The sequence below is a fragment of the Ylistrum balloti genome, unplaced genomic scaffold, assembly GCF_031769215.1.
Source record: "Ylistrum balloti isolate Yb309-2 unplaced genomic scaffold, AGI_CSIRO_Ybal_v1 Utg372382, whole genome shotgun sequence".
Classification (NCBI taxonomy): domain Eukaryota; kingdom Metazoa; phylum Mollusca; class Bivalvia; order Pectinida; family Pectinidae; genus Ylistrum; species Ylistrum balloti.
The window spans coordinates 1-13441 of NW_026783086.1; the positions used below are offsets into that span (position 1 = coordinate 1).

General features: G+C 37.3%; 2 protein-coding genes and 1 pseudogene across 2 annotated transcripts; all 3 read right to left on the bottom strand.

Moving 5' to 3' along the window:
- Window positions 1–8: 8 nt before the first annotated feature.
- On the bottom strand, window positions 9–914 carry LOC132564598 (uncharacterized; annotated as a pseudogene).
- Window positions 915–1031: 117 nt separating this feature from the next.
- Window positions 1032–2699, bottom strand: LOC132564592 (uncharacterized). Its single transcript, XM_060229243.1, has 3 exons — window positions 2420–2699; window positions 1153–1886; window positions 1032–1064 (listed from the first exon to the last, which is right to left on the bottom strand). Exons 1-3 carry the CDS (start codon window positions 2697–2699, stop codon window positions 1032–1034), a joined length of 1047 nt encoding a protein of 348 aa, XP_060085226.1.
- A 2479-nt stretch (window positions 2700–5178) lies between these two features.
- On the bottom strand, window positions 5179–7354 carry LOC132564593 (uncharacterized). The gene is made up of 2 exons (XM_060229244.1): window positions 7138–7354; window positions 5179–6491 (listed from the first exon to the last, which is right to left on the bottom strand). The coding sequence occupies exons 1-2, from the start codon at window positions 7352–7354 to the stop codon at window positions 5179–5181; spliced, it is 1530 nt and encodes a 509-aa protein (XP_060085227.1).
- Between the last annotated feature and the right edge of the window lie 6087 nt (window positions 7355–13441).

The following is a 13441-nucleotide window of genomic DNA, read 5'->3' on the forward strand; positions in this document are numbered from 1 at the left end:
GCTTGTAATGTGGACTTCACAGTTTGAATTGCTGAATAGGTTTCAATCTTCATTCTTGAAGATTTAGGATCCATGATGTCCCCCATCATGCTGAATGAGCCTTCCACCTGTGGACCATGGAAAACAGGTCAACAAGGACAATACCATCTTGCTTAAGACAGGATACTGTCCTTTCATTTGAACATCTGCCCACCAAGTGTCTATTCTCATGTTCTCAAATTCTGGCAACTTTTCATCTCGTTGGTACCTTCTTAATTCTCTTTCATACTGATTCTTCTCTTCTTCAGATAATACATTATCAACTTTCAGCGCAAGGTTCTGAAGGTACTGCAATGTAAGGGAGTGGCCCCTTGCACACGGGTCTATAGCTGAAAGGCTCTGTAGCAGTGAGTTTCCAATAGGCAGTTTTGTTTTTAATACATGACCACTGGCAACATAAGCAGATTCAAGGTTCTCAAGGAAGCTTCTTACTATATAAGATTTGATATTTTCCTTTACAGTGCGCAACGCATTAACACCCATGAACATGTGAACTGGTTTCAGATGCATATCTTTACTGTGTAGATCAAGTTTTGCAAGGCGACTGGCTGTAATATTCTGTAATTTTTCTGGTTTAATAAAACAATCCAAGAACTCCCTGATAAGTTCAAGTTGCTTATCATGTAGTATATGCACTAGAGGTTCTTTCATCTCAAACAGAAGAGTGAAGTTTTTCAACAGAGGCAGAACACTACTGTACAAATTCAAGACAAGTTTGATCAGCATTCTCTCATCAAAAATTTTGCCTAAGATTCTGTCTTTTCTATCTCGTCCATCCTTTGTCAACGATTTTTTGGACAGAGATAAGTGGATTTCTCTTACTCTTTCCTTTGCTGCATCACTTACGCCTATCCTTCTATAGATCTCTTGTACAATAGGAAACACTTTTGGCTTTTTGTCTGGTGTGATAAATCCAGCATAGAAAACACTATAAACATCCATCAGACGTAATGTGTGAACTGCTACAGTGTACACTGAAAGCCATCTGTGGTTTACAAACCTGAGGGGAGCTGTGTATTTAACACCTAAAATGACACAGATTTCTTGCATAAAGTCTCTCAAATCTGCAGACCACTTTAAATCATTATGTAGATCATTAAACAGTGACTCTACAACATAGCCAAATGGTTTACAAAATGCCTTTGTAGCGTTATGGACATGATGACATGAGTCCCCATCTATATCCAACAAGTGTGGTGCCTTTTCCCTTTGAATACGAACTTCTAGGCCAGACTTTGATCCCCTCATCACATTACATGAATCCATTAATATTGACATAAGGTTTGTCCATGGTATGTTGTTACTTTCAATAACATTTACCAGTTCATTATAAAGAGTGGCACTGTCAACTTTTATTACACTTAAGGATGCTAAATGATTAACAACAATTTCTTTCTTTGTTGGACAGAAATAAGAAACTAGAACAGCCAACACCCTGTGAAAGTTATCACTAGTGGCCTCATCGATGTTTAGTGAAAACTTTGAAATTCTTAAAATTTCCGTCAAGTTCATCATTAATGTCTTTCCTAATCCAAAGGTCATTTTATATGAAGCTGTTGTTCTGTTCATCTGTAGTTCACTAAGAGCCTTGGTATCTTTTGATAGTTTTTTTGTCAGATCAATCAAATCTGTTGTCAAGCTGAATGGGAGATTATTTTCAGTAAGAAAACCAAGGATAGTCGCTTCCATATTTATAAGTCTGTCGTTGACTGGCACTAACAACTTGGGTGCATCTTTGATGTCACTGGACTGACTGGTGACTGAGCCTGACAATTTTCCGTTCAGCGATGGGTGTAGTCCATAAGGTTCATGTGTGTCATTAGATCTGGCACCAGATGAAAATAATCCTGTAAAATATAAAAGAACAAATACTGAGCTGATGCCTGTATACTTGGGCCAAGTTTGCATTGATTTAATTATAAACTTTTAAGAATTATAAAATGTTTCTATAAATAAAATCTTAATAGGGAATACGGGAAAATAACACTGAGCCTGTTTATTTTTGTATTATTTATTAGAATATGTTTTAATTTAGGCCCAAGTTTGCATTGATTTAATTATAAACTTTTAAGAATTATAAAATATTTCTATAAATAAAATCTTAATAGGGAATACGGGAAAATAACACTGAGCCTTTTAATTTTTGTATTATTTATTAGAATACGTTTTAATTTTATTTATTTATATTTATTAAATACATGTACAGTTATTTATATCATCTTGCTTAGCTGTTTTTATTGATATCAAATATTTATATTTTTTAGCCGTTTTATACCAAATCTTATCATTATCGTCTTTAATTTTTATTTGGGATTAAATTTTTTATTTGCTTTTTTTTTCGTTTTTTCGAATGAAAACAATAAACTGCAACACAACTTACCGGCCAAAGAATAACTGCTCTTTTTTGCTTCCTTGTGTTTTCGATGTTTCTCTGATTTAACATGGGCCTCTATGGTCTTGTAACGCCTACTGGCATAGTTTATCTCCTTCGAGCAAAGCCGACAATATGCTTTCCCAGCTTCTTCAATTTTGTAGATGCACGCTGACAACAAACTGCCTTCAACTTCTTTTTCTAGCCAACTCCATTTCCATGCGTTTCGCACGCCGACATCAACGTCCTTCACACTACCTCGTTCTATTATATCTTTCCGGTGACTCATATTGCCTTAAGTCCTTTTAAAACAACATTATCATGTCAAGGTCGATATGTAACATACGGGCACTTTAAATCAGTGTGTACTTGATGCTTTGACTACCTACGTTGATCCAAGCGTTTCTACGATCTACTTCAGGCAAGTATAAACTGCAAAACGAAAACGGACACCACAAATCCGGATTTTTTTACCGACGAAAAAAATCGGAAAAATATTTCTAAAAATCGGATTTTTTTGTTAAAAAATCGGAAATCCGCCAATTGGCGGAAATTTCACATGCCTGATATATATATTGTCTCATGGACATACTTAAACATGATGTTTTCAACAATGTTTCTTTTTCTTTTTCTCAACCAAGGAAAAGCCGAGTTTTTTTTCACAGCCAAAGTTTTTAAGTATTAAAATTGATGAAAGAAGAAAAGCGGGTACTGTATTGAAGATCTAAAGATTCCATATGTGATGATGATTGATGATGATGATGATTGCATTGACATATGTGATGATGATGATGATTGCAATGTTATATGTGATGATGATGATGATGATGATGATGATGATGATGATGATGATGATTATGAAATTTTATAGAAATTGTTGGCAAGTTTTTTTAATTGCTTTATTTGTATTAAACTTGTTAAAGTAGATTCCATATGTGATGATGATGATGATGATTGCAATGCCACATGTAATGATGATTGTGATGATGATGATGATGAAATTTTATAGAAATTGTTGGCAAGTTTTTTTAATTGCTAAATTTGTATTAAACTTTTCAGACTAGATGGAACGTAATATTTAATTGTGATTGTACATATATATGGACTCTCCTTTTGAAATTAAATTGTTTGTATTTAAAGTTAAATTATCTGTGTCTGTCATTGTTTTCTCCAGTAGTATATTGTCATATTGTCATTGGTGTGATATGGCAAAATGACAATACCTGATATACAATGTTTAGAAATACAAGCAGTTGTTTCCAATTATCAAGAGTTTCCAGGTGTATGTTTACATAATATACCTGGTAGACAAATTTATTTAGTTTGACTTAAGACCTAAGTCATTTTAATAGTCCCCTACTGGTGAAACCAGGGGGGGCAATAGTGTTTATCTCTGTCAGTCTGTTTGTCTATATGTTGGTTTCCAGATGATAACTTGAGAACGGATTGATGGACTTGAATGAAACTTCATACAATGGTAGCTTATGAGGTGATGAATTATTTGATATGGTTTTGGGAAGAAAGGTCAACTATAAAGGTCACTGATACTAAAAACAGAAATTGTCGTATTGAAGTTGTGCAGATAAATACTGTAATTTATGGCAGGGGACATGTGTTGCATGCAACACTTACTGTAAGCTTGTTTTAATAAAAACAATTCAAAGCCATAATAAATACTTGAAAATTAATTTATTGAAAATATATTAATATTTCCTCATGATTAACACTGGGATCATATACATTACATGGCAGTAATATTGAGTACAAAGGACAGGTCTGCAGAAACAGAAACTACAAGTACCATCTATGTACATTTCGTGCTACGATTAATACAGTCAAACCTGCTTTAGAGGACACCTGTCTATAAAGGACAGTCTCAGGAACCCCAACAAGTTTTACTATATAATATACCTCTATATAGAGGACACTCTCTATAAAGGAGACTTAGAAATTCCCCCAAACACTATTTTCTATGTAAAATAACCTCTATTTAGAGGACAACAACATTTGAATATTCTGTGTACATGTAACTGTATCTAAATATATATATATCACTACAAGTGTTAGTTATATCATTTATAAGCACATTTTATAGTTTTCAAAGAAACAAGTAAACTCATAGATATGATAAAAATGAATGGTTTAAGTGTCATTGTTTACATATACACAAGAGAATTATCTAGTGTCAATGATTTGGAAGGGATGCTGTTGCTTTAAGTGTCTACAGACACAAATCATACACACTCATGTTCAAGAAAGGCTGATATTCAACTTTTTGTTTTGATTGTGTATTTTTCTACATGATAACCAAAGTGGTTATCTTAATAACTAAACAAAGATGAGATTAAAATAAAATGTCATATAAAATATATCAGGTTGTAGTAAGATTTCTCTTATACTTTAATACTTAATTAGGGACAGACAGGACTTATTTCTGAGAAAAACCTCTGTCTCCAAGTTTTGTATGGGTATATAAAGGACACCTGTCTATAAGGGATACTTGTCATTTCCCCTCAGTGTCCTTTATACACAGTTTGACTGTACTTATAATCAGCATCATCATTTGAACACAATATGGTTGCAAACAAATATTTAAATATAGAGTTATAAAATATTAATAATATATAATATTCTTAATATGGATTAATTATGATCCAGACAATGCTAAATCATTCAGAAAAAAATGCCATATTCACTAATTTCAAGATTTCACATTCTTTTGACAAATACACTACTTTAAGTGTAAAATGTATGAAGTGTTTTCATTGTCAATCAAAATTCACAATAGAACCACACAAGTTGGTCAAACTACAGCAAACAGTAACAATTTTGTCTACAGCTGGAACATCTCCTGTGCGCGCAATCAAATAGTCTACAGGTAAAGTATCTGAAAGAATTGTAAACTTGTTCCTAACCAGTCCAATCACGCGTTCCACATGAATGCGGACATGTGCAATGTTTCTTGTGGATTCTACCTCAAGTGCTAACAACTGGCTCTTTCCTTTAGTAAAACTCGGTATTTTAACCTCCGCACACATTACACCAACACTTTCCTGAATGTCGAAACCACGGTCAGCAAGTACGATATCTCCTGGAAGAAGTTTCTTTAAAAAGCCACTGTTTTCCACAATATACTTGTCACTACTGCGTCCTCCCCAAGCATTTGACAGATAGGTTATACATCCTTGAGGGGCTATTCCAATTAATATTTTTACAGTATTATGGTGTTTATACGAAGACCATGTCTTTGCTCTTGCAAGAAGATTTGAAGGCCGCTCAATAAAGATTTCAAAACAATCAATGATAACAGCGACTTTCAAGCCAAAATGCTTCCTGAATTCCATGGGCATTGAAAGTCTCAGTTCCTCTCTCTCTGGCCAGTAAACAAACTCTCGCAGTCTAATGTATAAAACGTCCAATACAGTTAGGAATGTCCTTGATGCGGTGGGCTGTGAGATATTGAAGATATATCCAAGAAACTGAAGGGAGAGTGTAAGTCGCAGTTTCATCAGAGTCATAATAAATCTCTGAAACTTTGAGAATGTCACACGGCCGCTATCTGGAATGTAATCTTTCACAAAGTCGAACACAGTCATCAAAGTTAAAAATCCTGGAAGCCCTGTGAAGCAGTTTACCTTCTTGTCATTGTCTCTGAATGCATCCTCACTGAATATCTGCCCTTCCAGGATATGTTGCCTTAATGTAAGGTTTTCTGTTGTCCGCTCCTGACACTCTGCATTTAACTTCTTCAACAATTCTTCCTTTTCCTGACTTCTAACCTCCATTAGGTCTTTCGCTGATTCTGCAGGGAAGAGAGGTCCTAATTTGAAGAAGTGAACAGGTTTGTCATCTTTCTGAAGCCAATCACACACCTGTGGCTGACTGTCTTGGACACTACATGTGGATAAATCCATTAAAGCTCTGGCAGCTAAATGCTGTTTCCGCTTGTCATCACGTTGGTTTGCCCGTTGGAAACGCTCACTCTGGCTGCTTGGAGTTGTTGGAGATGTCAACTTCCTATTCAACTTCAATGAGGGGACCCAGTCAGGATTTGCTTTATCAAAAATCTTTGATGGTTTACCTGCAAAAAAAAAAAGAAAAATCTTAAAAAAAGGAATGGGATTAAAAATAATGAACTGGTTACAGAACTAAATACTTATTTTTTCATCACACTATTTATTTATAGTGAGACAGGCCTGATAGTGTATGTATGTTACATGTACTTGAAGTTGACCTGGTTTTTATATATGATAAAAGAGATAATATAAGGACATGTTATGATCAAAGTATATTATCACGGACTTATAAATATAGATATAAGTCCCTGGTATTATTGATATCTTTAAAAGAATGCATCTACTACATACGTTGTAGTTATACAAGATCGTACGTAACTACTAGTCGGTACTAGGCCTAGAGCCTAAATAAAGATATAAGATTATTTCCGGTACAGGACTCGTATGTTGTTCGAAAGCACCACTAGGAATAAATCACTTCGAGTGAAGTAAAACACGTCATATAAATATTGGATAAAACAATAAGTTCAGATTTACAGGTATTTGCACCAAATGCCATGTTACAAAACTATCGCATGCTGTACTGTACTGTACGGTGTCTCATTATAAATGTGATTCGCATTATTAGTGCATGTTTCCAAAACTCGTGCGACTTTAAATATTTTATGTAGCTAAGTAGTAAATGAAATCAATTGATGTCAGTTTATCTACCTTCTAAAAAATGATCCGAGCACACTTTAGAATGGGTTGATGGCACGAAGTCCTTTCTGCCTATGGCCGCGATCCATTTTGTTCTTCTCTCTCTGCTGAGTTCTTCTGTCCATTTGTCCTCGTGGAGTCTTACAGTAGGGAATCCATAAAAACCACGCTTTGTTCCCCTGTCGTTCGCCCGATTCGTACAGCCGTACACTACGCAGGAGTGAACCATCGTCTGTTTGTTTAAATGTGCTTCGCTCGAATGACTGATTATTATCGCTTGACCCACAATATGGCGGAGGTCGCAAGATGCCCGGATGTGTGACGTCATGGGAATTCTATCTATACCTAACATCTGACTAAATTAAGCCGGACCAGGCATTCGGATACCCTCCCCCATTCTAACTAAATGGCTGTGAATGGTGCTCCGCCCAAGTGTTGGTCGTATCAACTCTAGCCACAAGGACTAGAGCCCCACTCGAAGCCAACCTAACTAACCTATCAAGCCGAATAACCCACCCTGTGAATTTTGACTATGGAGGAGTCAGGACAAGGTTAATCGAAAGTGTAACCTAACCGAGACGATGGATTGCAACACAAGAGAGAACAACAGTTTACACTATTTACATTTATTACAATTTACAAAACTACTGTCCAAAATGTACATATGGCATACCCAACATGATGAAATCTCTCACTCCACAGATTCATACTGCCAATAATGATATTTCACACCAGTCTACACACTATTATGAAGATGCTACACAGAAATAACTACTACCTAAACCTATAAACTGTAACCTACTCCTGGTATTCACATCTTATATACACCATATACACCCTACAGTTCATATATGACTGGTTCCCCTGCATAGCCCACACAACAAAGTTTGTAGATCCTGACGTAGAGATGCCTCCTCCGTCCTTCCATAGAGTGACTGTAAGTGTCCACATCTCCTGACTGTAGCACAGGACCGTATATGGCACAGTTCCACCAAATGAAAACACAATCTCGTAGTACGAAGTATATGAAGTCATCAGACAAATGGAGACGATCTCACCAAAAGATCACTGAAGATCACTAAAGAATTTACCATAATATCGCCACAACACGCAGCTGGGCCTCCATAGCATCCATGCACTAATAGCGTTCAATATGACCGCAAAATCATGTCAACACAACACTCCTGCATCGCTCAACCGAATGCAGTACAACAACGACAGGAATAATCAACAACGAGACAACGAAGTGTCCATTCTGGTAACAATCATATGGCTGTTACGGGCTTCCATACATGAAATTTCGCCGTCAGCTCATGATATGGTTCGGGCATGACATGGAGCGTGGCTGTATTTCACGCTCCCAAAGCTTTCCCGATGTTTCACACCTGTCAACACATCAAGATGTCCGCCCCAATACCTTACCCGTCGTCCTTTGCCCATGCGCGATAACTTTTAAAAGTTTTGCACGAGATTAAGGCGCAAATTCAAACAATAAAATATAAATTCAACATACTTACAACCAGCCTGTATATAAGCTCATAATTTGTATGTGACAGAAAGTGTTGGTCGTATCAACTCTGGCCACCCTGACCAACCCTGTCCAAGCGACTTCCCCCTCTATCCCAGCTACCTAACCTACTTGCCCAATTATCTCCCCTTGAACACCTGGCCCGACTTGTACTACATATAACATGATACCAAACAATAAATTCCTATGACTCTATTTTAACTCGCTGTCTCCTCCCTTCCTGTTCCCATGTTCCCCTGCCTCTACCTAGAATCATCCCCCCCGCCCCATCTAGAATTTACAGACAAATCTGTTCATGGTGAAATCTAGGGAAGAGAGAAGAGGAAACAGGAGGTTAGGGCGAATTAATTTGGTCTATATACAACATCCTATCCCGCTCTATTAAGTCACTAATGTCCGTAATATTTAAAGATGTGTCTGACACACTTCCCCGGGGAGGGAAATTTGTTGTGGATGTCGACTCTGGTGTCCCACGGGCCCCTGCTTACCTGTCTTCGAGTTGCGCGCATACAGTTATTTACCACCAGAAACGAAAGTTCTCCTGATTGGGTGTGGAGGTCTCTGTCCGCCAGGGACGTCTCCCTGTCTCCAGGTCTCCGAGTAGGTATTTGGGGGTCACTGCCACGTCTGGGGTGTGGCCACCACCCCAGGGGTCCATGGTGGCTATCCCAATGTTCAATCACCCGCGCACATAAGAGAAAACTGCGTCATTGCAAATACCAAAGGTTCCTGGAGGGCAAAAGTCTCCCAGGACGTATCCAGCCGCAGCACTGCATGAACGTTATACCGATTCACCAATGGACAGGTCGCCGGCAGTTTCAGGGGCCCGGGTCATCCTCTAATGTCTTGATCCCTCCCCCAGGTCAGGGGGTGTCAATAGCACCATTTTACATGAAAGATAAACAAGTATAGTTCAGACAGGATCTACATAATCTAAATTACTATACAGACATCTTCTCTAACCTACACAAATAAATGTACTGAAGGGCCAGTCAGGTGAGGTCATAGGCCTTCCACGCGTTTCGCTCTTATGCAACAGCTCATCTAATCTTTGGCGCATTGAATCTATCTGTAGTCCGTAGTCCGGAATATCAATATTAAACTCGCTGCCCTCCGCCATCGCTGCCAGTACTTAATGACTAAGTTTTTAAAAGAAGTAGTTATCAAACAGTCGAACCAATTTCAGATGGAATTATTAATAACAATGTACAGAAGCCACCTGAAATAAACAAACTTTTATCTAAACTAACTATCAGGCAGGAACCAATGTCGTGGTTGTCGAAATTCTCTAGCTAAATTAACTCTCGGCCCACGGAATCCGACACCGTTCCTCGGAGCGAGTCTCAAACCGTCGAACGGACAAATCTCCGCCACGTGACCGACTCCAAATTTACAAAGTCCAACTCAACACTACCGCCTTCTCCTACGTTTGTCTTGGCAAGGGGGACACACAAAATCAGCCTCACCGAACGAGAGAAAACTACTCCCCGAGAATACCAATTCTCGAATTATCCACTATTTAACAAAATTTCAACAGCTAGCGAATGTTCCCCTCAATCACGACACGAGGTTCCAGCCAAAACTTAAGTCCGCATAAGTCGAAAAATATACCAAAATACACCGTCGGAAATCAAACACATCGGGTTGTAGGTGGCAACTGATGTTTAGTAAACCATTTTATAATATTTTAGGGAAGAGATGGGCGCTGACAACACAAAAATCTAACAGATTACCCTGCCTGAATTTCAATACCGACCTAACGTGTCTTGGCCTCCGAAGGAAGAAGCTGTGACGTCACTTTTTCTCCCAGAGTTCCTCGCTTCCTCGGACAGGGTTGTACTAAATTCCGGAAAAACGACACGAAGCGACCCACGCGTCGCTACCCATTACTATAAACAGTGAAGGCATTCCTCTGTTTTCAGAGTGTCAACTGTCAAAGAAGGCTTAATTACATTTAACTATCACTTCGGTTTCGAAGCGTAAAGGCCTAAGTCTAATTCCCCAGTGCTCTGGTTTCAAAGCATCAGTAATACTGCGGCAAACCCACTGAACTCACCTAACTCCGGCCAGAAAAGGTCCAGACACTGCAAGTGTATCGCCGTTTTATACCCTTTGACCCTAGAGGAAAAACATCCGGTGGATGTAGAAACTAATAACAGACTCTCAGCGACTGGCTCCGCCGCTTAAGCCCTGACCAATCACATTATGTGATACTAATGACTACGGCCCATCTCACAAGATGGCCGACATAACAACCCAAAGCAGACAGAAGTCAATCCAGACATAATGTCCCTCCGTAATCCCTAGGCTGAACCCCCCAGAGTACTACTAACATCGCGACTAAGGGTACGTACACCTAGTAAGAGCCAAAAACCCCACTACCGGGTCACTCAACCGAACGCTACACAGCCTTTACTCAACAAGACTCACACGGCAGAAACTGACCTTTCCACACATGAATAAAATAAACATACTCTTACAGACACACACCCACAAGAACACACTTATATATTCAGACTGAGACTTTACATATACAAATATATACCCATCAGTATTTACGTTCCTTCACACATATGTACATGCATGCATAAACATTTGTAGACATATGTATCGTACAAGCATTTAAGTATACACCATTGTTTACATACAAACAGTATACAACCAGTGACTGGGAAATAAATTTTCACTATGGGACAATGGCCCTCCTTCTGCAAAATTTATGCGACATTTAAAAAAATCTATGTGACATTTTTTTAAAACATATTTAATAAAGTCAGTGACAACATACTGTGAACTGTTTGTTCTAAATTTCAAAAATTAGAGTGATGTTCCTTGTCCTTTGTCAACGTACAAGTTTATCGACCGCGGACTTACATTTTCACAATTTCGTGTATATTGCCGAATGGATCCATGTTGTACAAGTTTGAAAGATTTTACTATTGACGATCTTAATGACGAGAATCATTCGTCAAATGAACATTTTCCATCATATTCAGGCAGAATCCAAGCGCCATTTTGTAACAACTTTGATGAACAACTCCAGGAATCTATAGGCATTGCTTAGGTTGGTCGACCAATCAGCTTGAACATTGGTGGGAAATAAGGTTGATTATATGCAAAGCTGTCAGCAATGCTCTTTCCTATGGCCAATGAAAATAAATACCGTCTTTTTTATATTTATTGCGATGCCCAATACTGCCGGTGTCGACATAAATTAAGCCCCATTTTTTCTGGGTTATAATCAATTCGGAATGCCTCAAGATTCTATCTTATATTGTGGGGTCACAAGCATACAGAATTCCTATTGGTTATACAATGTAGCTAACAAAACGAGACGATAAAGTAACAAACTTCGCTCAAATATTTATATATTTTGTTTAACAAACATAAAAATACATGTCTGCCTTGGCAATGATTAAATGAAATTTACATGAGCAATCTATATAAAAAAAAATTATTACACTTTTTGGCTTCTTGTCACTGCATATATAGTAAATGGGGTATTAACTGAACTATAGTATATGTGTTATAGCAATTGTATTGTAATACATATATTCATCAATTCAACTGATTCGCAAAAGATGAGCTTAACACATGCTCTATAAGTTATATCGGTACCATGGTTAGAAAAAAAACTTATTAATTCGAAATTAATCAATTTGAAAGTAACTTTTGAATATCAAATTCATCAATTCAACTGATTCGCAACAGATGAGCTTAACACATGCTCTAGAAGTTATATCGGTACCATGGTTAGAAAAAAAACTTATTAATTCGAAATTAATCAATTTGAAAGTAACTTTTGATATTTAAGGTAAATGTTGGAAAGATTTTTACAGTAATACAATAGAAAACAAATAAATGAAGAACCGACGATCATCCAGAGAATGACTTATATTTGTATCCAAAATCCTGCAGTTTTTTCTAAATAGTTACAACAAATTGAATTGAACATTAAATGTCTCTTTTACAATAGAATCTAAATTTTTGATGAATGAAATCAGGCTCTGATATTATAGTTCATTTCAGAATGAACGTACTAACTACTGCAAAACAATATCTTTGTTAGGGCATTTAGTTTTCCTATGTGCAGAACCACATATGCTGCATGTATAGGATTTAACTTTGTCTTTTGTGTTTTTCTAGTTCAAAGATTCTGTTTTGCTTTTCCATTATTTGTTTCAATGCTGCATTACCTTTATGGTTTGAACTACGGAAATATTGTTTTGTGACAACATCATTGGCTTTCTCTAAACCCTGCTGGGTAAACTGATATTCCTCCATGCATCTCTACGAGCTCTGGGACGTGGTACCTGAGTAAGTGAATGTATGGTGTAATGTCCCTGCACTGGTAAGCCAACACAAACAAAGAACACCAAGCATCGACTTTTTCCACAAGTTCATTCACATCACACCTAGACTTGAGCATGGTGTTAATAACACTGAATTGATTCCAAACCTCCTGAATCTGAGAAGATCTTTCTTCACTCAATCCAAGGTCTTTGATTTGTAACTTGCCTATGACAATTTCTTTATCTGGACCCAGTAAATCTGTATACTCAAACTCTTTGTTTTTATTGATAAAAAAAACAAACTTAACTCCGATATTTTGTAGTACATTTCCAAATTGTGGTATGCATTTCAACTTTGTTTTATCAAGTACACCTGCGCTTAAACTTCTTTGGGATGAAATATTATCTACAGTTCTTAACACGGTGATCAGCAATGCCAAAAGCTTATCCATAATTCTCAAAAAAAGATGAAGTATGTCAACAACAACATCACAAA